Raw genomic sequence first — 23691 nt, 5'->3', positions numbered from 1 at the left:
CAATAGAATTAGACTCTATTCAAGAGAGTCTATTCCATTGGCTTTCAAAAGCCAGTAGAATAAAAGGGAGTAGCACAGCTAAGGAAAAGGGGGAAAAAATGGTGGACTGCATTGTTTGGCGACCCCCGTGAAATGGTCGTTCGACCCCAAATGGGGTCCCGACCCACAGATTGAGAACCACTGATCTAGTCTCTTCAGGTGGCCTTCTGTCAGAGACCAACTCTCTACCCCATAGAGCAGGATAGAAAAAATACAGCATCTAACAAGCCTGATTTTCAGTCTTAGGCTTAGGTTGTGACTGCAGAAGACCTTTTTCATTTTGAAGAATGCTGTTTGAGCTTTCTCTATCTTTTTTTTACTTCAGTAGTACATGTCCCAGCTTTCATGTAAATAAAAATACCTTGCCTACTACAAATAGCTCCTGGGAGTAAAATTAAAGAGAGATCGTATCACAGGGAGGGAAGCAAGCTGTGGGGTGCCACAAGGCTCCGTCTTAGGATTTGAATATCTTCATCAATGACTTAGACAAGGGAATAAAAGGGGAATTCATCAAATTTGCTGATGACACCAAACTGACAGGAGTAGCCAACACCCCAGAAGACAAGTTCAGGATCCAAAAAGATCTTGACAAACTGGAACAATGGGCCCTACCCCACAAAATGGATTTTAATGTGGAGAAAAGCAAAGTTTTACATTTAGGCAGGAAAAATCAAAAATACAAGTACAGATTAGATGAGACCTAGCTCAAAACCAGTAACTGTGAGAGGGACCTTGGAGTCCTAGTGGACGATCACTTGACCATGAGCCAGCCGTGTGTTGCAGCAGCCAAAAAAGCTAATACAATCCTTGGTTGCATAAACAGAAGTATAGAATTAAAATCACATGAAGTATTATTAGTACCACTTTATAAAGCCTTAATAAGGCCACACGTGGAATAGTGCAGCCAATTTTGGTCATCACGCTACAAAAAAGATGTTGAGACCTTGGAAAAAAATCAGAGGAGAACAACTAAGATGATCCAAGGCCTGGAGATTAAAACATACAAAGAATGGCCGCGGGACTTGGGTCTGGCTAGTCTAAAGAAAAGAAGAAATAGGGGGGACATGATAGCAGTGTTCCAGTATTTGAGGGGCTGCCACAAAGAAGAGGGGGTCACATTCTCCAAAGCACCAGAGGGAAGGATGAGAAACAATGGTTGGAAGCTGATCAAAGAGAGAAGCAACCTGGAATTAAAGAGAAACTTCTTGACATTGAGGACAATCAACCAGAGGGATAGCTTGCCACCAGAAATTAAAAATCACTGGAGATTTTTAAGTAAAGGCTAGACAGCCACATGTCTTAGATGGTATTGGTTCTCCTGCTTGAGAAGGGGGCTGGACTAGAAGACCTCCAAGGTCCCTTCCAGTCTATTCTATTCTATTGAATTTGTCCTGAATTATTTCAGCCTCAGGATCCACATGTTAAGAACAAAAACGACAGTGTCCTTTATTTCAAGCATTTGGAGATGATTAACTCCGTTAGAACATAATTGGGAATTGCGAGACACATTTTTGTTGAAGACGTTTCCTAAGAGTATTTCATAAAAGAATCCAACTTAAAAGAATGATCATTTGCAAATTTAAAATTTTATATCCATGGCCTGTGTAGAGTATATAAGGCATCTTTTTTTTTTTTAAAAAAAGAAAGAAATAGACATCATAACAATATACCGTACTGTGATTGTTTCAGCTAGGAAGACGCTTTGCTGAATTTGACCGAACTCAAAATGCTAACAGGAAACAATGGTTGGAAACTGACCAAGGAGAGAAGCAACCTGGAATTAAGGAGAAACTTCCTAACAGCGAGGACAATTAACCAGTGGAACAGCTTGCCTCCAGAAATTGTAGGCGCTCCATCACTGGAGGTTTTTAAGAAGGGAACAGACAGTCATTTGTCTGAGATGGTATGGGTTCTCCTTCTCGAGCGGGAGGCTGGACTAGAAGACCTCCAAGGTCCCTTCCAGCTCTATTTTGTATGTATGTACAAGTATTTCATTTTGCTACCCTTTGTGGAAATTAGTGATACCAGCTCAAGAAAGAGGGAAAAAAAATAAACAACAACATTAGACTGTTATATTTAAGTTTGTCCATCGATTTTAGTGGGAAATCTGCAGAGAAATCCAATTTATGTTGACCCAGGAAAAAAGCCCACCGGGACTTAATTACCAGCAATAATAAAACAAATTTAACGGTCTGCCCCAAAATAGAGTTCATGATGGCTTGGAGTAAAATATCGATGAAATAAAAAAGCAATAACTAAACTTTACAACTCAAAGCTAAAATTCTAAGCGCGCATGATATTTTTTTTTTTTTAAAAAAAAAAATACTGACTACCTATTCATTTTGTGCTCCAGTTTCTCCAATCTTCATGGACTTTGGTAGGTTTTAATGATTTTGGAGGTAAATAAAGGAAGCTGAGCCACTTCCAGCACGCTTTTGCAGGCATAAAGCCAAAAAGCATTTTATTTTTATTTTTTTCAGATCCTTTTCTCAGGATGATGTTGCCCATTCATACTGAAAAGAGTTTTTTTCCTACAGAGCATAGAATAACAGAGTAAGAAGGGAGCAGGAGACCCAATACAAGTAGTCCTCTCCTTACGACCACAGTGGAGCCCAAAATTTACGTGGCTCAGTGAGACATTGGTAAAGTGGATTTGGCCCCATTTTACGACTTTTCTTGGCAAAGTTCTTCTTGCAAGCCTCCCGTGATGGAGCACCCACAACTTCTGGAGGCAAGTCATTCCACTGGTTAATTGTTCTCACTGTTTCTGTTAGGGGTTTTAAGGATTTTAATTTGAATTGGAGGTTTTTAAGTTCAAAACTTCGACCCAGAACATAGAATAACAAGAGTTGAGTGGGACTTTGGAGGTCTTCTAATCCAACCCCCTGCTCAAGCAGGAGACCCTCTTCCATTTCAGACATTGTCCAGTCTCTTCTTAAAAACCTCCAGGGATGGAGCATTCCCAATTTCAAGTGGCAAGCTGTTCCACTGGTTAATTGTCCTCACTGTTAAGAAGTTTCTCCTTCATTCCAGGTTGCTTCTCTCCTTGATGAGTTTCCATCCGTTGTTTCTTGTTTTGCCTTCTGGTGCTTTGGAGAATAGGTTGACCCCCTTCTCTTCTTTGGGGCAGCCCCTCAAATGCAGCTTTTTCTCAACAAAAGAGATCTTTTTTAGATGATTTCCCAGCGCTCCACTGCTTACCCGCCCCAAAGAAAGCTAAAATATTTATTTGCGGCTAGATACTTTTAATCTCTCTATTTCCAGGTAGGCAAATACATGATTTGCATTTTAGCTAACAGTCAGTGACTTTTGCAGGGCTTTCACAAATCACGCAGTGTCGTAAAAATGTAAAGCAAAATTTATGAGGTTTTCCAGACATCCTGTGAGGTTTCCATCAGTTCTTAAAGATGCGGTTATGTGGAATGTTGTTGTCATGGAGTTTGGCTGCTGATGGTGTTTATGTGGGGTTTTTTTTTTTTGTTTTATACTTGTTATTATTTGTGAAGTGTTTTCAGCTCTCCAGAGTCAGGCGTTTGAAACTGGCGGCCAAGTCAATGGAAATAATAAATCCTGAAATTGCAGGAGATGGAGATGAAAGAGAGATAAATAAGAAGTTGTAATTTTATTTTTTCCTTTCATGCTCTCTCCACAAGCATGTAGAAAATGTGAACGCCACGAAAGGATTCCTTCTTTCCTTCCTTCCCTCCCTCCCTCCCTCCTTCCCTCCCTTCCTTCCTTCCCTCCTTCCTTCCTTCCTTCCTCCCTCCCTCCTTCCCTCCCTCCCTCCCTTCCTTCCTTCCTTCCTTCTCTCCCTCCCTCCCTCCTTCCCTCCCTTCCTTCCTTTCTTTTATCCATCTTTTCTTCATGTTTATCCTTCCTTCCTTTTTTCTTTCTCTTTCTTCCTCCTTTCTTTTTTGTTCCTTTTTTCTCACTTTTTCTTCCTTCCTTCCCTCCTTTTTTCTTTCTTCCTTCCTCCTTTCTTTTTTGTTCCTTCCTTCTTTCCACTTTTTTCTTTCTCCTTCTTTCTTTCTTTCTTTCTTTCTTTCTTTTTTTTTCTTTCTTTCCACTTTCCTGTCTTTCTTTCTTTTCTCTTTCTTTCTTTCTTTCTTTCTTTCTTTCTTTTTTTCTTTCTTTCTAGACGTTTGGTGGAGGAAGGAAGGAAGGAAGGAAGGAAGGAAGGAAGGAAGGAAGGAAGTTGCAGGAATGTAGAAATTTCTCTTCATTCAAGAGAAAAGGACAATCTGACTGGGTGGGGGGAGTGTGGAGAAGGCCAAAGTGCTGGCCCAGATTATCCTGCATCGTAGTTTTCTTTTGGGCCCATTTTATGGATGCCTCTGTAGAAGGAGCCAAATCACAAGATATAAAACCTTTATCCTTCCCTTACAAGACGCTTAAGGTGGCCCAGTGCTTTGGTTAGCGTTATTTTATATTCCTAGAGTGCCACCCCACGAAATTCGCACATGCCCAATGTAAACCTTGTTCAAAGCTCTATTGAAATGATTGTGTGTTTGTGTATTTCTCTCTCTCTCTCTGTGTGTGTGTGTGTGTGTATCTAGCTAATCCCTGCAGTTTTCTTGGCCAGGTTTTCTAAAGAGGATTCCTAAGGTGAAAAGGAAGGGCCAGGCCCAAATCACCCATCTAGTTTCCGTGCCTGAGGCAGGATTAGAACTCGGGGGCCTTTCCACTTCGAATTCCGTTCCGTTTACCCTCTACACCAAACGTGACTCTTATCACAATAAAACCAGTCCCTCACATTTCCCCAGAACACCAGGCATTGCCTTTCCTCTGCAGCTGGCTTATACATATGAATTAAAATATGGCTTTTAATCATTTCCTCGCAAGTGCCCGTTTCAATAAACAGAAGATCAGCTGACCTGTTTATGAAGTGCATAAACCACGGCCTGCTGCTTCTTCCCATCGTGCACGGGAGCGTATTTCACCCAGGGAGAGGTGGTCTGTAATGAAGCATTCAGAGACCCCTCCGTCTCCCCCTGGTTGCTCTTTCTACGGGGGGGGGGGGCAAAAAACCCACATTCCTGTCACATATTTTCATGCAGCCAGGGTGAGTAACTTCATAGCTGCCCCAAGACTCACCGCATTTTGTTTATGGTGGCTTTTTGCTACCATCTCCATCTTCAACCCAACGCCTCCTCTTTCTTCTCTTCTTTTCCTCTTCCACCTCCTCCTCCTCCTCTTCATCTTCTTCTCCTCCTCCTCCTCCTCCTCTTCTTCCTCCTCCTCCTCCTCTTCTCCTCCTCCTCCTCTTCTTCTTCTTCTTCCTTCTTCTCCTCCTCCTCTTCCTCCTTCTCCCCTTCTTCTTCTTCTTCTTCTTCTTCTTCTCTTCCTCCTCCTCCTCCTCCTCCTCCTCCTCCTCTTCTTCTTCTCCTCCTCTTCCTCCTCCTCTTCCACCTCCCCCTCCCCCCTCCTCCTCCTCCCTCCTCCCTCCTCCCTCCTCCTCATTCTTTTTGTTAAAACGTTTGAACTTGCTTACCTGCCAAATCTAGGCAAAACCTTCACGGTCCCTTCCACCTCTGTTATTCTGTTCTGTTCTGCTCTGTTCTATTTCTATTCTAGTCTATTTTATTCTATTCTATTATTTCTGTTCTGTTCTATTCTATTCTAGTCTATTTTATTCTATTGTATTATTTCTATTCTGTTCTGTTATTCTGTTCTGTTCTATTTCTGTTCTATTTCTATCTTTTCTATTCTATTTCTATTCTACTCTACTCTACTCTATTCTATTCTTATTCCATTCCATTCTTATTCTGTCCTGTCCTATCCTATCCCATCCTATCCTATTCCACTCCACCCCACCCCACCTCACCCCATCGCACCCCATCCCACTCTCTACTCTACTCTACTCTACTCTACTCTACTCTACTCTACTCTACTCTATTCCTTATTTTATTCTATTCCACTCAACTCCACTCAACTCTACTCTACTCTATTCTAATACTCTCTTAGGAATGGAAGCTGCCTGGGTGACTCTCTCAAATATAGACTAGAAAGCTGAAAAATATCTGTCTACCAACTTACGTTAGACCAGTTTTTAGGTCAGGGTTTCTCAACAAATCCATACACTGTATGCCATTTTAAAGTCTCCTCCTCCACCACCTCCTCCACCTCCTCCTCCTCCATAAAACCCACAACCTTCTAACACTGATAATGCTACTTAGTTGGGTAATGAAATGTCTCCAAGAAAACAACCAAGTTCAGGGAACAACAAGGGACCCATAGCCCTCCTCCTCCTCCTGCTCCTCCTGCTGCTCCTCCTGCTCCTCCTGCTCCTCCTCCTCCTCCAACCCCACTCCTTACTAGCACTGATGATGTTACCTAGTTGGGAATGAGACATCTCAAGAAAACCACCAAGCTCAGAAAGCACCAAGGATCCCTCATTCCTGCTTTCAAAGTTGAAGCCAAAGGAACATGAATCATTAGCCTGAGGAAGGACTGTTATGCCCTATTTTGATGTAGATTCTCATTACTTCACTGTCTAGCAATCTTATTCCCTAATCCATAATATCCCCTCTCCTCAGTTCAGTATATTGAATCTTGTGGATAATTGGAAGATTAGATCCTCTCTTTCATCTGAGCGATGTGGTTGCTATCATATTTTCAGCGAAGCAATAATTGAACGATAATTTATTATTCATGACAGTTTTAAGTGGCAATAATTACTCTGGTTTCCCAGAAGTCCCATAGAACAAAAATGAATTTCTTTGATTTTTTTTTTCGCCCCTACAGTTATATTACCTCCGTGGCCTGCCACTGATCAAAGAACTGGTGCAGAATTATTAAGATGTGGAAGGTCTTTTTTTCCGTTGCATCTCTGGATCATTTTAAGTTCTCCACTTGCTCAAAAAAAAAAAAAATAGAATGTAATTTAGGTTAAAAATATGCCATGCAATTCTCTGTAGTGTAGGGGTCCTTGGAACTCTCTGAGCTTGGTGGTTTTCTTGCAGACATCTCATTACCAAACTAGGTAACCTCATCAGTGCTAGAAGGGAGTGGGGTTTGTGGGGAGGAAGAGGAAGAGGAGAAGAACTATGGGGTCCTTGGTGCTCTCTGAGCTTGGTGGTTTTCTTGCAGACATTTCATGACCCAACTAGGTAACGTCATCAGCGCTAGAAGGAAGTGGGGTTTGCTCTCTGTTTATATACAAGTGGCTTGTGCTGCCTCCCATCAACAGACACAGAGAGATAAACAACATCTACATACCATTCAAAAAAGACAAAACCTACTCTTTTCTTGCAGACGTTTCATTACCAAACTAAACATCGTCAGTGCTAGAAGGGAGTGGGGTTTGTGGGGAGGAGGAGGAGGAGGAGGAGGAAAGGACTGTGGGGTCCTTGGTGCTCTCTGAGCTTGGTGGTTTTCTTGCAGACATTTCATGACCCAACTAGGTAACGTCATCAGCGCTAGAAGGAAGTGGGGTTTGGTCTCTGTTTATATACAAGTGCTGCCTCCCATCAACAGACACAGAGATAAACAACATCTACATACCATTCAAAAAAGACAAAAAGCTAAAAAGACAACCAAAACTAAAACACCTCCTTGCCACCAGCCAATACCCAGATAAACAGAGATTAACTCCCAGATTAACCCTAGATTAACAATCAAGCAGAAAACAATACCCCAATCAAGGAACTACATAAACTTCTAGTTCCCTTCTAGTACTGATAAGGTTAAATAGTTGGGTCAAGAAACATCTGAAAACAAGCAAGCTCACAGACCACCTCCTCCTCCTCCCACTCCACAAAACCCACTTTCTTCTCGCACTGATGATGTTACCTAGTTGGGTAATAAAATGTCTTCAAGCAAACAACCAAGCTCAGAAACCAACTAGGACCCCACAGTTCAGCCCTGAGCTACTAATATTTTATCAGTAATCCTGTATAGATTTATTTGGAAGAAGCAGCTCCTACCAACTGCTTAGTAAGAGGGAATAATATTACAACGTAAGGTCAAAATCCTACATTCATTGTTTGGGGTCTATGATTTGTGTAGCTAAGGGAGGGGGCATCTAAATACACACAGGTGGGTCTGTGTTCATTGTCTTTGTTGGAATTACTCCAACAGAGGGATTGATCAGTTGGAGTCCTTTTTTCAGTGAAGAGCTGCATGTGTTTCAGATTCACGGCTTGCGATTGTATTGTGGATGGTGTAATTCTAACGTGAAATATTGCTGGCCATGATACTGAAACTTTCCAGTGGCTAGAGTGCTGAGGAATTGTAAGGGTTTCAGACCCGGTGTGATATAAGCCACGTTGTTGCTTTTGCTACTATTAAAAATTACATGTATAGATCACAAGTCCCTAAGGACATTAGATGGCTTATAAATCAGATACTTAAGAAAGAGTAACCAAAATGTCCCAAACGAAGGGAAATAGGGGAGGGAAAGGAAACAGAGAAAGGAAAAGAAGAAATAAGAAAAGGAGAGAGAATAGGAAAGAGGGAAGGGAAGGAAAGGAAAGGGAGGAGAGGAGAAAGGAAAGGAAAGGAAAGGGAGGAGAGGAGAGGAGAGGAAAGAAATGGAAAGAGAAGAGGAAAGGAGAGGAAAGGAAAGGGAGAAGAGAAAAGGAATAGAAAGGAAAGGAGAGGAGAGGAATGAAAAGGAAAGGAAAGGAAAGGAAAGGGAGGAGAGGAGAGGAAAGAAATGGAAAGAGGAAAGGAGAGGAAAGAAAAGGAGGAGAGAAAAGGAATGAAAAGGAATAGAAAGGAAAGGAGAGGAGAGGTATGAAAAGGAAAGGAAAGGAAAGGGAGGAGAGGAGATGAATGGAAAGGAGAGGAGAGGAATGGAAAGGAAAGGAAAGGAAAGGGAGAAGAGAAAAAGAATAGAAAGGAAAGGAGAAGAGAGGAGAGGAATGAAAAGGAAAGGAAAGGAAACATAAGCAAACAAAAAAAGCTGCTTTGAAAGAAAGTAGAGGGCAGAAAGCAGAGGGTGAAAGCAAACAAGATGTCGATTAGAAGGCTATGAAACTATGAAGCCCTGGTGGCACAATGGTTAGAAAGCAGAATTGCAGGCTAACTCTGCCCACTGCCGGGAGTTCGATCCTGACCGCCTCTAGGTTGGCTCTGCCTTCCGTCCTTCTGTGGTCGATAAAATGAGGACCCAGATTGTTGGGGGCAAGATGCTGACTCTGTAAACTGCTTAGAGGGGCTGTAAAGCACTCTGAAGCGGTATATAAGTCCAAGTGCTATTCCTTCCTTCCTTCCTTCCTTCCTTCCTTCCTTCCTTCCTTCCTTCCTTCCTTCCTTCCTTCCTTTCCTTCCTTTCCTTCCTTCCTTCCTTCCTTCCTTTCCTTCCTTTCCTTTCCTTTCCTTCCTTCCTTCCTTCCTTCCTTCCTTCCTTCCTTCCTTCCTTCCTTCCTTCCTTCCTTCCTTCCTTCCTTCCTTCCTCTCATTTGCAATATATAATTGAGAATTCTCAATTGCCCAGTGAATCTTATTCAGCGAAAGAATAAAATCCATCCTATCAAGCTACTTCCTTTTCCTCCTGCCTACTATGAGTTGTACAACAGATTGGAGATTACTTCTGATTACAAGAATAACCTATAACCACCACATCTCCCTGCTTCCCTGGACCCCACAATGACTATAAACCTTGACCTTTCCCCCAAATAATTTCTGAATCCTTTCTGCATTTCTTAATTCTCCCCCCCCCATGTTTGGGTAACTCTTTTAGCCCCAATTCTCATTCCTACAGCGGTTGACCAGCCAGGAAAAGAAAGAATCATTCTGCAATAAAACAGAAAAGCAGTCCTTTAGAGCAGGTGTCACGTCTCCACAAAATGACACACCAGCAAAAGCGGTGAGAAAAGCGGTAAAATAAATAAGGGCCAACGGCTTCTGGAAACAGGAATTGATGGAGCTGACATTTTCATCACCCAGAAGGTGACATGAAAAGCATCTTTACAAGAATCCCGTCGCTTGCTCTCCTTGAGCCAGAGATTAAGAACGTACAGAAATAATGGACAACTTTTTCGTGTTGACTTCCTGAACTAAAAGCTTCCCTGGGTCTTTCACACCCTCCAAAGTGCCTATCCAGGTCAAGCTTCTTGCTAACCATCCCGGGTCTTCTGTTCCAGGAGAACGAAGGCACCAAGTTCCTGATAACGCAGGGAAGCTTTGAAGGAGAAGAGGGGAAGGCAAGGTTATAGTTGCTTGCGAAGTTTTTCGAACAGTAAGCAATAGTCCAAGGAACCAGCTGCCAACTCAGACAAACAATCCAACAATAAACCACAGCCTAATCCAAGAACCGACAAAAACGCTCCGCTGACACTGGGAGCCATTTCTATATGAAGGGAGATCAAATCCTACTCCCTTCTGGCACTGGTGATGTTACCGAATTGGGTAATGAAATGTTTGCCAGAAAACCACAAAGCTCAGAGAGCGCTAAAGACCCTATGGTCTTCTTCCTCCTCCTCCTCCTCTGCCTCCTTCCACTTCTCCTCCTCCCACTCCATTCTAGCACTGATGATGTTACCTAGTTGGGTAATGAAACATCTCCAAGAAAACCACCAAGCTCAAAGAGCATCAAGGACTCCATAGTTGTTGTCCTCCTCCTCCTCCTCCTCCTCTTCTCCACAAATCCCGCTCCCTTCTAGCACTGATGATGTTACCTAGTTGGGTCATGAAACATATCCAAGAAAACAACCAAGCTCAGAGAGCATCAAGGACCCTACAATTGTCATCCTCCTCCTCCTCCTCCTCCTCCTCTTCCTCCTCCTCCTCCTCCTCCTCCTCCTCCTCCTCCTCCTCCTCCTCCTCCTCCTCCTCCTCCTCCTCCTCCCATTCCGGAGAAGTACCAATGAAGTACCAATGATGTTACCTTCTTGGGTCATGAAATGTACAAGAAAACCACCAGTCAGCATCAAGGACCCCACAGTCGTCGTCGTCCTCCTCCTCCTCCTCCTCCTCCTCCATTCTAGCACTGATGATGTTATTGAGTTGGGTGATGGAACAAGTGCAAGAAAGCCATCAAAATGAAAAAGCATGAAGGACCCCCACAGTTTGACCTTGAGCTACAGATGTTCTCTTCTGTTGATATGACCCTGACTCCGTCATCATTTGGAGTTTTTAAACTAAGAATGCGTTATGCAAACATGCAAGAATTCCGGGAACTAAGAATGCGTTATGCAAACACGCAAGAATTCCGGGAATGTTTGTGCGTACCGTTAAATTCAGCACATCCACACCCCAAAAATAAATGCTCCCCCCCCCCCCAAAAAAATTGCATTTACTTTTGTTAAGCAGAAGGGGAAAATAGAGCACCAGACCTCACCTTGCCACCGATAAGTAAGATTGAGTTGTTGTTGTTTTTTTAAAAACCCAAATAGAATTTTCCATTCGAGAGGATTGTTCTGAATGGCTGTGCCTTGAACTATAGAAGCTGAATTTTGCAGAAAGTCCTGAGCTAAGTTAATGTTCGCATTTGTTAGTGTTTTGGTTTCGTTGCTAGCTTCGTATGTTTCACAAATCCAAGGCACTTGGCTGTTTTATGATTACGTCTACCGTATTGGGTGAACCCAGAAAAATGGGTTAATTCGGCAACCCAATCAATTATGATTTGCAAATGCCCCAAAACACAATATTGTTGCACATGAAGAAGCTTAATATCCTGCCTGTCTTAATTAATTCCATTATAGCAAGTTAAAATTCAGAGCACCCTACAGAAGGTGTACTTGTAGGCAAAATTGTGTTTATTAAGAAAAGACTCACATGCCAATTCCTGCATTAAATGCACAAACACAGAGATTATAAAGCACGAAATAAATACGAAAGACATTCACAATATTTTGTAATGGGGGGGGGGGGAAATGCAGGGACTTCTAAATGAGACTTGAGAAGACCAAGAGTGCTTGGTAGATAGCTAGAAAATACCCATTGTGTTCCCCCCCCCCCAGTGTTCATTGTTCTGTGAGGTCCTTGGTGGTGTCTGAGCTGAGTTGTTTTCTTGCAGGCGTTTCATGACCCAACTAGGTAACATCATCAGTGCTAGAAAGGAGTGGGATTTGTGTAATGGAGAGGAGGAGGAGGAGGAGGAGGAGGACTGTGGGGTCCTTGGTGCTCTCTGAGTGGTGGTTTTTCCTTGCAGACCTTTCATTACCCAACTCAGTAACATCATCAGTGCTAGAAGGGAGTGGGGTTACAGGGAGGAGGAGGAGGAGGAGGAGGAGGAATAATTATCCTTTCTTCCTACCTCTTTCGATTTCTCATCTTCCTTCCTTCCTTCCTTCCTTCCTTCCTTCCTTCCTTCCTTCCTTCCTTCCTTCCATCCATCACCCAACTAGGTAACATCATCAGTGCTAGAAGAGAGTAGGGTTTGCTTTATTTTTTATATACAAGTGGCTTGCCCTTTCAGTGTTTCTGGGAGTGTTCTCGATGCTTCCTTGATTAGGCTGTTTGATTGTCTGAGCTGGTAGTTCCTTGATTGGGGTATTGTTTACTTCCTGATTTTGGTCTAGTATTAATCTTGGTGTTAATCACTGCTTCTCTGGGTGTGGATTGCTGGTGAGGAGGTGTTTTGGTCCTTGGCTTTTTGATTGTCTCTTTTGAATGGTATATAGACGTTGCTTATCTCTGTGTGCCTATTGATTGCTAAGGAAACATCTGCAAGAAAACAACCAAGTTCAGAAAGCACCAAGGACCACACAATCTCCTCCTCCTTCTCCTCCTCCTCCTCCTCCTCCTCCTCCCCCTCCTCCATCTCCTCCTCCTCTTCTTCTTCTCCTCCTCCTTCTTCTTCCTCCTCCTCCTCCTTCTTCTTCCTCCTCCTCCTCCTCCCCCTCCTCCATCTCCTCTTCCTCCTCTTCTTCTTCTTCTTCTTCTTCCTCCTCCTCCTCCTCCTCCTCCCCATCAGCCTCATTCTGTTCTATTATTGATGAGGTCAGCAGTTAGGTAACGAAAAATCTGCAAGAAAACAACCAAGCTCAGAGAGCACCAAGCACCCCGCAGTTTAACCCTCAGCTACAGATATTCTCAAATATTGGTCATTATTAAGGGGGCCTCAATATTTTATGAAAGCACCTCCATGTTTCACCCGAGCCCTGCAGTTGATCTGTTTCCTCTCAATCCTTGCACGACTGCCGTTCTTCTCACCGGCAGCTCTGAGCAAGGCTGCAGATTACCCGTAAAATTTTAGTGTTCAATTGTATTTGGGCCATAAAGGGAGCCAACTATATTTGTGACCGTGTCCTACGCTGAGTTCTCGCCTTCTTCCTCCTTCCTTTTCCTATTTGTGGGTCTCTCGTGCCTGCTCCCCGGTTCCCTTCTCTGCTCCTCCAACATACTCAGTCATTCCCGGCCATGCTCTCTCTGGCTTTATTGCAAATTAATGAGATTCTTACTGCATTACATAATTAATTACTGTGTTATTCAGAGTCGCATAATGAACTCTACCCCTGAAGAATGTAGATCTACTTGGCAGCCCTTATGAATTCATCACGGGAGACCAGTAGGCCGTTTCCCTATCAAGCAGCCTTTAGACAATTCTCTGAAGGAAGAAGTCCTAAATTTTAGACCGAGGGGCAATTGGGTGTCATAGCTAAGGTCACTGAACTGGAAACCAGGAGACTCTGAGTTCTAGTCCTGCCAGAGGCATCAAACCAGCTGAGTGACCTTGGGTGAGTCCCTTCTAGGAAGAAGATGGTAAGGGCAAACTACTTCAGAGGTTTCTGCCAAGAAAAATGCTGATTTACCCTAATAGTAATAATAACAACAACAACAATAACATCTCATCTAGTCCAACCCCTGCTCAGGCAGGAACCCCTATACCATTTCAGACAAATGGCTGTCCAGTCTCTTCTTAAAAACTTCCAGTGTTGGAGCATTCACAACTTCTGGAGGCAGGTTGTTCCACTGGTTAATTGTTCTCACACTTCAGGAAATTTCTCCTTAGTTCTGGGTTGGTTCTCTCCTTGGTTAGTTTCCATCCGTTGTCCTGCCTTCAGGTGCTTTGGAGAATAGCTTGACTCCCTCTTCTTTGAGGCAGCCCCTGAGATACTGGAAGACTGCTATCATGTCCCCCCTCGTCCTTCTCTTCGTTAAACTAGACATACCCAATTCCAGCAATCATCCTTTATATGTTTGAGCCTCCAGTCCCCTGATTATCTTTGTTGCTCTTCTCTGTACTCTTTCTAGAATCTCAACATCTTTTTTACATCGTGGTGATCAAAACTGGATGCAGTATTCCAAGTGTGGCCTTACCAAGGCCTTGTAAAGTGGCATTAACCCTTTACGTGATCTTGATTCTATCCCTCTGTTAATGCAGCCTAGCACTGTATTGGCCTTTTTGGCAGCTGCCGCACACGGCTGGCTCCTATTTAGGTGATTGTCCATTAGGACTCCGAGGTGCCTCTCACAGTTACTACTATTGAGCATGGTGCCACCTATGCTGTACTTGTGCATTTGGTTTTTCTTGCCTAAATGTAGAACCTTGCTTTTTTCACCACTGAATTTCATTTTGTTAGATAGCACCCAGTGTTCAAGTTTGTCCAGATCCTTCTGTATCCTAAGCCTGTCTTCTGGAGTGTTGGCTGTTCCTGCCAGCTTGGTGTCGTCTACAAGTCTGATGAGTTCCCCATCTATCCCCTCGTCCAAATCATTGATAATTGATTGATTGATGAAGAAACCTCTGGCTTAGCAACATAAATTCTCGGCTCAGTTGTGGCCGTAAATTGAGGACTGCCTATATAAAGGCGAAGGCTGGGGAGAAGTACATCCTTTCAGATTTGCATGATTTTTATGTCACCTTCCAAGAAAGTTAGTTCTACTGGGTCCTGTCTGGATTACTTAGCAAGGCTGATAGATTCCCATTGTCCAGGTAACCAATATATAATATTTTATTAATTTTCTATTATTGCATTTCATTTCTGCTTAAAGAACAATGTGTTGTCTTGGTTGATTTATTTTGCTTAGTCTTCTTCTTGTGCCATATCCGTTATCGGACATTGGCGATGATGTTGGCGATCCTGTTTTTATCAGCAGCCGCACGAAAAAGTGCTGCTGAGTTTTGTCCAAAAAAGTCCCTTAGATTTTGAAGCCACGATGTTCTTCTTCTGCCTGGACCTCGTTTGTCTTCAATCTTTCCCTGGAGGATTAAATGGAGTAGGCCTTATTTTTTTGGGTGTTGCATCACACGTCCGAAATATTCTAATTTTCATTTTTTAATTGTTTTGATGATTTCCCTGGGCTTTCCCAGGCGGCTTATCGCCTCCTCATTTCTGATCTTGTCAACCCAGCTTCTACGTAACAGCCGCCTGTAAATCTACATTTCAAATTCTCTTCAGGTGGCCTTCTGTCAGAGACCAACTCTCTACTCCATGGAGCAGGATAGAAAAAATATAGCATCTAACAAGCCTGATTTTCAGTCTTAGGCTTATGTCGTGACTGCAGAAGACCTTTTTCATTTTGAAGAATGCTGTTCGAGGTTTCTCTATCCTTGTCTTTACTTCAGTGGTCATGTCCCAGCTTTCATGTAAATTAAACTGAAGTGCGTGATCCTTTCAACTTTTTCTGGTGGTATTCCTTCTGAATTTATTGGTGGTAAATTAACGGGTTGTTTGCTGACAACCATGATCTTGGTTTTTGAGGTGTTAAGCTTCAAGCCGTATTTTTCAGATATTTCTGTGACTCTGTTGATGAGGAGCTGAAGGTCTTCATGCTTACTGGCAAGCAGAACTGTATCGTCAGCATATCTTAAGTTGTTGATCAGTGGTATTTTGCTTAGTGGTATAAGTTAAGTTCTCACTGTCTATCCCGTTTTTTCCAGCCGTTGATAAAATAAGTTCCATGTTTGAAAATATCCTGTGTCTTTTTTTTTCTTTTGATCCTCCATGTAAGTCTGTCCATTTCAGCACAGTCCAGTATTTTCCTGATTATCTTTCCATCCAATGGTGTTTCTTCATTTTTCCAGTGCTCAGCAAATGCAATCCTTGCTGCAGTTAATACATGTAATGTTAAACATACACATTGTTTATCATTTTTTTTTCTGGAATTAAAAAAAAGTTCAGGTTTAAAATCTACGTGTTTCCCTAACTTTTTTTCTAACCAGGTATGTATTTTTGTCCAATATTTTTTTTTTCGCTTTAATACACGTCCACCACAGGTGATAGTATGGACCAGGTTTTTGGCTACATTCCCAACATTTCCTAGACATATTTTTAAACAGTTTTGCTGATCTGGCAGGTGGTAAGTGCCCTCTATAAAACCTTTTAAATATAGGCTTTCTTTATACGAAGTTGCCATTGTCAATTTATAGTTTTTTTCCCATAGATTTTGCCGTTTCTCTAATCCTACACTGCATCCAAAATTTTTCGCCCATATTATCGTTCTTTCTTTCACTTGTTCGTCTTTCATCTTCAAATTCAATAAAAAGTTACACAATTTCTTCATCCGTTTTTTTTTTTTAAATCAGAAGTCAGTAACATCTGATCAAACATTGTAACCAACATTCCAGGCTCCAGTGTGGCTTGCTGCAGAGGTAGATCATTTACAGGTGGCTTCTGAAAGCCTTGGGTCTGCTGCTTAAAGACCTCCAAAGGTTCTTGCCCAATGGTAACATTTAATGTGACAGAAGGGGAAAATAATTAAATGCATGACTGCAGAGTAATCACGTTAAGTATATTTAGTTTTAATTAAATTTACATTTAAATGAAGTCGGATCTAATTTAGTTTCAGCTCGGTCTTCAACTGCGACGTTTTGAAGAGCCGTCTCTGGCTAAGCAACGGATGGCTGCTGTTCATTCCTCCAATGAAATCTGAATTAAAAATTATTTTGCTCTTTCCTCTGAATAAGATGTCTAACTGTGTCCATAGTCCTTGTCTTCTAAACCCACCCAACACAGTCCTTGGGGGTATACCAGCTCTATATGCAAAAATAAAAGGGACAGTACAGGTTGGTTGATTGATTGACTATGGGCCATCAAGTCATTTTTGACTCCGAAAGAGTAGAGTAGAACAGAGTGGAACACAGGGGAACTACCAGAGGACTGGAAAAGAGCTGATGTAGTTCCCATCCTCAAAAAAGGAAAAAAAATGGATCCAGGAAATTACAGACCTATCAGCCTGACCTCAATACCTGGGAAGATCCTGGAAAAGATAATCAAACAACGAATCAACGAACACCTAGAGGCAAACAAAGTCATTACTAAAAGCCAAAATGGGTTTGTCAAAAATAGATCATGCCAGACAAATCTTATTGCATTCTTTGACCAAGTGACAAAATTAGTGGATCAGAGGAATGCTGTGGACATAATTTACTTGGACTTCAGTAAGGCATTTGATAAAGTAGATCACAAACTACTACTTGACAAGATAGAAAAATGTGGGGTAGACAGAACCACCACCAGATGGATCCGTAGCTGGCTGACCGGCCGTACTCAGCGAGTGGTCCTCACTGGAACTGCATCTATATGGAGGGAAGTGTGTAGTGGGGTGCCCCAGGGCTCTGTTCTGGGCCCAGTACTCTTCAACATCTTCATCAACGATTTGGATGAAAGGATAGATGGGGAACTCATCAAATTTGCAGATGACACCAAGCTGGCAGGAATAGCCAACACTCCAGAGGACAGGCTTAAGATACAGAAGGATCTGGACAGACTTGAACACTGGGCACTAACTAACAAAATGAAATTCAATGGTGAAAAAAGCAAGGTTCTACATTTAGGCAAGAAAAACCAAATGCACAAGTACAGCATAGGTGGCACCATGCTCAATAGTGAGAGGGACAATAGTAACTGTGAGAGGGACCTCGGAGTCCTAGTAGACAATCACCTAAATATGAGCCAGCAGTGTGCTGCAGCTGCCAAAAAGGCCAACACAGTGCTAGGCTGCATTAACAGAGGGATAGAATCACGATCACGTGAAGTATTAATACCACTCTTCAATGCCTTGGTAAGGCCACACTTGGAATACTGCATCCAGTTTTGGTCACCACGATGTAAAAAAGATGTTGAGACTCTAGAAAGAGTACAGAGAAGAGCAACAAAGATGATTAGGGGACTGGAGACTAAAACATATAAGGAACAGTTGCTAGAATTGGGTATGTCTAGTTTAACGAAGAGAAGGACAAGGGGGGGGACATGATAGCACTATTCCAATATCTCAGGGGCTGCCATAAAGAAGAGGGAATCAAGCTATTTTCCAAAACACCTGAAGGCAGGACAAGAAGCAACAGGTGGAAACTAATCAAGGAGAGAAGCAACCTAGAACTAAGGAGAAATTTCCTGACAGTGAGAACAATTAATCAGTGGAACAACCTGCCTCCAGAAGTAGTAAATGCTCCAACACTGGAAGTTTTTAAGAAGAGACTGGACAGCCATTTGTCCGAAATGGTGTAGGGTTTCCTGCCTGAGCAGGGGGTTGGACTAGATGACCTCCAAGGTCCCTTCCACCTTTACTACTATTATTAGAGTAGAGTAGAGTAGAGTAGAGTAGAGTAGAGTAGAAGAGAACAGAACAGAATAGCAAATGGAATGGAATGGAATGGAATAGGGTAGGGTAGGGTAGGAAACAGAACAGAACAGAATAATAATAGAAAATAGAATGGAATGGAATAGAAAAAATGGAATGCAGTGGAATAGGGTAGGGTATAGAACAGAACAGAACAGAACAGAATAGAATAATAATAATAGAAAATAGAATGGAATGGAATGGAAAGGAATGGGGGGGGGGGAGAAGAGAAGAGAAGACACGAAATGATGCTTTATTGGCCAAATGTGATTGAACAGACAAGGAATTTGTCTCCGGTACAGAAGCTCTCCGTGTACATACAAAAAAACCACAAATAGATTTTCTCCAGTATGATCTATCGCTAACTTGTTCTTTCGTGTCTCCTAATAATGTTCCCCTCCCCTTGCCACATCTCTGCGCATTTTTGCATGAAAGCAGGGATCTCCAAACTTCGCAACGTTTAAGACTTGTGGACTTCAACTTCCAGAATTCCTCAGCCAATCACGCCAGCTAGAGATTTCTGGGAGTTGAAGTCCACAAGTCTTAAATTGATCCAAATTCGGAGACCCCTGCATTAGGGACTGAGTATGTGTAAGGCTGACCTTCAAACGTCATTCGGAATGATTTTGAGAGGGGTTGAGATCAAAGCAAATTGAGGCAAAACATCTCGGCAATCGTGCCACCGTCGGCGTGTGCATGAACAGGTCACACTCAGAGAAAGTATGAAAAATGAAATACATGAATAACTCGGATGTGGGTGGAGAAAGCCTCAATCCCAATCTCATATTTGCAATTTTGGGATCGTTCTTGTCTACTGGTCTACTTATCCATACAGGTAAGTCCTGGATTTAGGATCATCCTTGAGCCCAGAATTTACAGCAGTGGCCAAAATTGTGGAAACCTTTTGGGAAAAGTGTACAGTAGAAATGCCACCTTTGGTTACGTTTCCACGCATTTTGCTTCTTATTTCTTTATAATTGTAGCCTTGTTCACTGAATAAACACTATTTTACATCGCTCTCTGGGCGACCAGTCAACTCTTTGCACCATTCCTTTAATTTTATTATGTTTTACAAGCTCACTCAATGAAAGAACACACACAAACCCAACCAACTTCACAGCGATCACATAACACACTGACAAATGTCCTCCTCTCAGCTTCAATACATGACATCAATAATTGAATCCTACTGTAATCTGATTGGCTCATGGCCAAAGCAAGATGAACCCAATTGACTCTCTAAACCAGTGGTTCTCAACCTTTTTAATGCTGCGACTCCCAACTGGTCGTAAGTCGAGGACTAAACCGGTTGTAAGTCGAGGACTACCCAACCTGTCGTAAGTCGAGGACTTTCCCTGCCCGGGAGCACCACACATGCGCGGTGCCGCCCCCTGCGCCGGCCGAGGCGTAGCTGGCAAGCGGCAGAGACGGAGCAGGCCGACCACCGGCTGGGCCACCAGCTGGCCCAGCCCAAGGGAGGTAAGGCACCCACCGGAAAAGGCGGAAAAAATGGCGGACAGCCTTGCTTGGCGACCCCCGTGAAATGATCGAATGACCCCAAATGGGGTCGCGACCCATAGGTTGAGAACTGCTGCTCTAAACACTTGTGCTTATTGGCTACAATCAGATGAAGGGAAAGCTACCTGAGATCAACCTAAGCAAGTTATGCTTCCTTTTTCTGGTTATTTGGCTATAACTTTTCATAGAATACAGTACAAATAATCGGACACACTTTGTTGCATTACCTTCTTGATTAAATTATCTCTCCATTGATATATAATTTTACAATACTACTCCCCCCCAAAAAAGTGGTATTATTAGCCATCAAACCTCAAAAAATACACTTTTCCCAAAAGGTTTCCACCATTTTGGCCACTACCGTATGTTGCTAAGCGAGACAATTGCTAACTGAGCTTTGTCCCTCTTTACGATCTTCCCTGCCGCTGTTCGAAAGTGATTCACTGCAGTTGTTCAACTAGTCACACATTTATAATATGAATCTGGCTTCCCCATGGACTTTGCTGGTCACTTGACCCCGGGACACTGCGACCGTCATAAATATGAGTCAGTTGACCAGTGTCTGAATTTTGATCACGTGACCATGGGGATGGCTGCAACGGTCGTAAGTGCGAAAAACGGTCCTAAATCCCTTTTTTCAGTGTTGTCGTGACTTCAAACGGTCGCTAAATGAACTGTCGTAAGTTAGGGACAGCCTGCCATTCTTCTCAGGTGCCTTTTCTGATCCCTTCTTTTCAGTACAAAAATGGGACGGGTCATCCTAGAATCAAAAAAAAAGAAAAAAGAAAAGAATTGGAATATGATAAATCCTATTTGCCCAGCTGCTAGCTGTATCTTTCTATTAAAAATGTTCATCTATGGATTTTTGAACTCACGGTTTTCTTCCTTATTTTGTTTTTTTCCAGAGTGATATGTTGGATGTCAACCAGATCATTAAAGACTTGGCATCTATGGTGTATGAACAGGGAGACACAATAGGTAGGTATCATCCTAGTTCTTATGCGTTGAATTTTTTCTATCAAGGTAAGATAAGATAAATGACTTAGATGAGGGAATTGAAGGTTGTTGTTAGTTCCGAAGTCATGTCCAACCCATCACCACCCCATGGACAATGTTCCTCCAGGCCTTCCTGTCCTCTACCATCTTCTGGAGTCCATTGAAGCTCACACCTCCTGCTTCAGTGACTCCATCCAGCCACCTCATTCTCGGTCATCCCCTTCTTCTCTTGCTCTCCATCTTTCCCAGTATTAGGCTCTTCTCCAGGGAGTCCTTCCTTCTCATTAGGTGGCCAAAGTACTTGAGTTTCAACTTCAGGATCTGGCCTTCTAAAGAGCAGTCGGGGTTGATCTCTTCTAGGACTGACCGGTTGGATCGCCTTGCAGTCCCGGGGACTCGCAGGAGTCTTCTCCAGCACCAGAGTTCAAAGGCCTCAATTCTTTGGCGCTCAGCCTTTCTTATGGTCAACTTTCACAGCCATACATTGCAATTGGGAAAACCATGGCCTTGACGATAAGCACTTTTGTTGGCAGGGTGACGTCTCTGCTTTTTAGTATGCTATCTAGATTTGCCATAGCTTTCCTCCCCAGGAGCAAGCGTCTTTTAATTTCTTGGCTGCAGTCCTCATCTGTGGTGATCTTGGAGCCCAGGAAGATAAAATAAAATCTGTCACTAGGAATTGAAGGGGAGCTCATTAAATTCACAGATGACATCAAATTGGCAGGAGTAGTCAACACCCCAGAAGACCAACTCAGGATCCAAAAAGATCTTGACCAACTTGAACAATGGGCCCTATCCAACAAAATGAGTTTTACTGTGGAGAAAAGCAAAGTTTTACATTTAGACAGGAAAAACCAAAGGAACAAATACAGACTGGGCAAGACCTGGCTCAAAACCAGTAACTGTGAGAGGGACCTTGGAGTCCTAGTGGACGATCACTTGACTATGAGCCAGCAGTGTGCAGCAGCAGACAAAAAAGCTAACACAATCCTGGATTGTATAAACAGAGGCATAGAATCAAGATCACATGTAGTATTAGTACCACTTTATAAGACCACACCTCAAATACTGCAGCCGCTTTTGGTCACCATATCACAAAAAAGATGTTGAGAGTTTGGAAAAAATTCAGACAAGAGCAACTAAGATGATCAAAGGCCCGGAGGCTAAAACATACGAAGAACAGCTGCGGGATTTAGGTCTGGCTAGTCTAAGGAAAAGAAGAAATAGGGGAGACATGATAGCGGTCTTCCAGTATCTCAGGGGCTGCCACAAAGAAGAGGGAGTCAAGCTATTCTCCAAAGCACCTGAAGGCAGGACAAGAAGCAACAGATGGAAAGTAACCAAGGAGAGAACCAACCTAGAACTAAGGAGAAATTTCCTGAAGCGTGAGAACAATTAACCAGTGGAACAACCTGCCTCCAGAAATTGTGAATGCTCCAACATTGAAAGTTTTTAAGAAGAGACTGGACAGCCCTTTGTCTGAAATGGTATAGAGTTTCCTGACTGAGCAGGGGGTTGGATTAGATGACCTCCAAGGTCCCTTCCAACATCATCATCATCGTTATTATTATTATTATTATTATTCCCAGAATTCCTGAACCAGCCATGCTGACTCGGGAATTCTGGGAGTTGAAGTCCCCAAGTGATAAAAGAGCCAAGGTTGCCTACCCCCTGGTTTGAGTCCTCCTGCTTGAGCAGGGGGTGGACTAGAAGACCTCCAAGGTCCCTTCCAGCTCTATTCTATCGTATTCTAGACCAGATGCTGTCGATCGTCCCTCTGTAGAAAGTGGTCAGGACAGGGGAAGGTAGATGTCCCTTTCTCAGGCGACGTAGAAAATGCATGTGCTACTGTGCTCACTTCACATCACGTAGCGCAACATAAATTCTAGGCTTAATTGTGATCGTAAGTTGAGGACTAGCTGTATTTACTGAGCTTCCTAGAGTGTAGCTTGAGATGCGCCAACAGAGCAGTCGTTAAATAGCACAGGTTTAGCCGTCCCTTTGTGTCCCGTAATTACCTGCCCTTCTTTTCATTTATAGATAGCATTGAGGCAAACATCGAAACGGCCTCCTCAAATGTCGACTCTGCCAACGAGCATTTGGCCAAAGCGAGTCAGCATCAAGTAAGTGGATTGTTTTAAAGGAGAGAAACAGACGACGGGGTGTGTACAGGTTCCTTCTCCAAGTTTGTGGATTGGTTTCTGAACATTTTGTAGGCTGGGCTAGGTAACGAATTTGAGAGGTGTCAGTGTCAGCATTCTTCCGCTTGTAAGAGTTAGGGTGGTCAGTAGGTCTTGTGAGGGGGAGGTGTGTGTCATGTCAGGTGAGATTCTTGTGATGTGTCTTGTGAGGAGCCTTGTGACGGGTCAGGTGTGGGTCACATTAGCTGAGATGATGTGCCTTGTAAGGGGTCTTGTGAGGGGTCATGTGTGAGTCACATCAGCCATGAAGGTCATGTCAAATCTTGTGATGGGTCTTGTGATGGGTCACATGAGAGTCACCTCAGGTGAGGGTCTTGTGAAGTCAGGTGTGGGTCACATCAGCTGAGGTGATGGGTCTTGTGAGGGGTCAGGCATGGGTCACATCAGCTGAGGGTCTTGTGATGGATCTTGTGAGGGTCATGTCAAATCTTATGTTGGGTCACATGAGGGTCACCTCAGGTGAGGGTCTTGTGAAGAGTGAGGC

At 43.0% G+C, this 23691-nt stretch overlaps 1 protein-coding gene across 1 annotated transcript in view; it reads left to right on the top strand.

Annotated features, from left to right (window-relative positions):
* LOC120303715 (t-SNARE domain-containing protein 1-like) overlaps window positions 1-23691 on the top strand; it is a gene marked incomplete at its 5' end in the record, with an annotated part of 105873 nt that overhangs the window by 17827 nt on the left and 64355 nt on the right. Inside the window, 2 exons of the mRNA XM_039333419.1 lie at window positions 20916-20988; window positions 23047-23129. Coding sequence (XP_039189353.1) covers window positions 20916-20988; window positions 23047-23129 — 156 coding nt within the window. The remainder of the gene's footprint in view (window positions 1-20915; window positions 20989-23046; window positions 23130-23691) is intronic.

Source organism: Crotalus tigris, unplaced genomic scaffold, assembly GCF_016545835.1.
Source record: "Crotalus tigris isolate CLP2741 ecotype Arizona unplaced genomic scaffold, ASM1654583v1 scf7180000024477.215749, whole genome shotgun sequence".
NCBI classification, from domain to species: Eukaryota; Metazoa; Chordata; class Lepidosauria; order Squamata; family Viperidae; genus Crotalus; species Crotalus tigris.
Note: the sequence above shows the minus strand (reverse complement) of the source record. Positions and strands in the feature narration are given on the sequence as shown.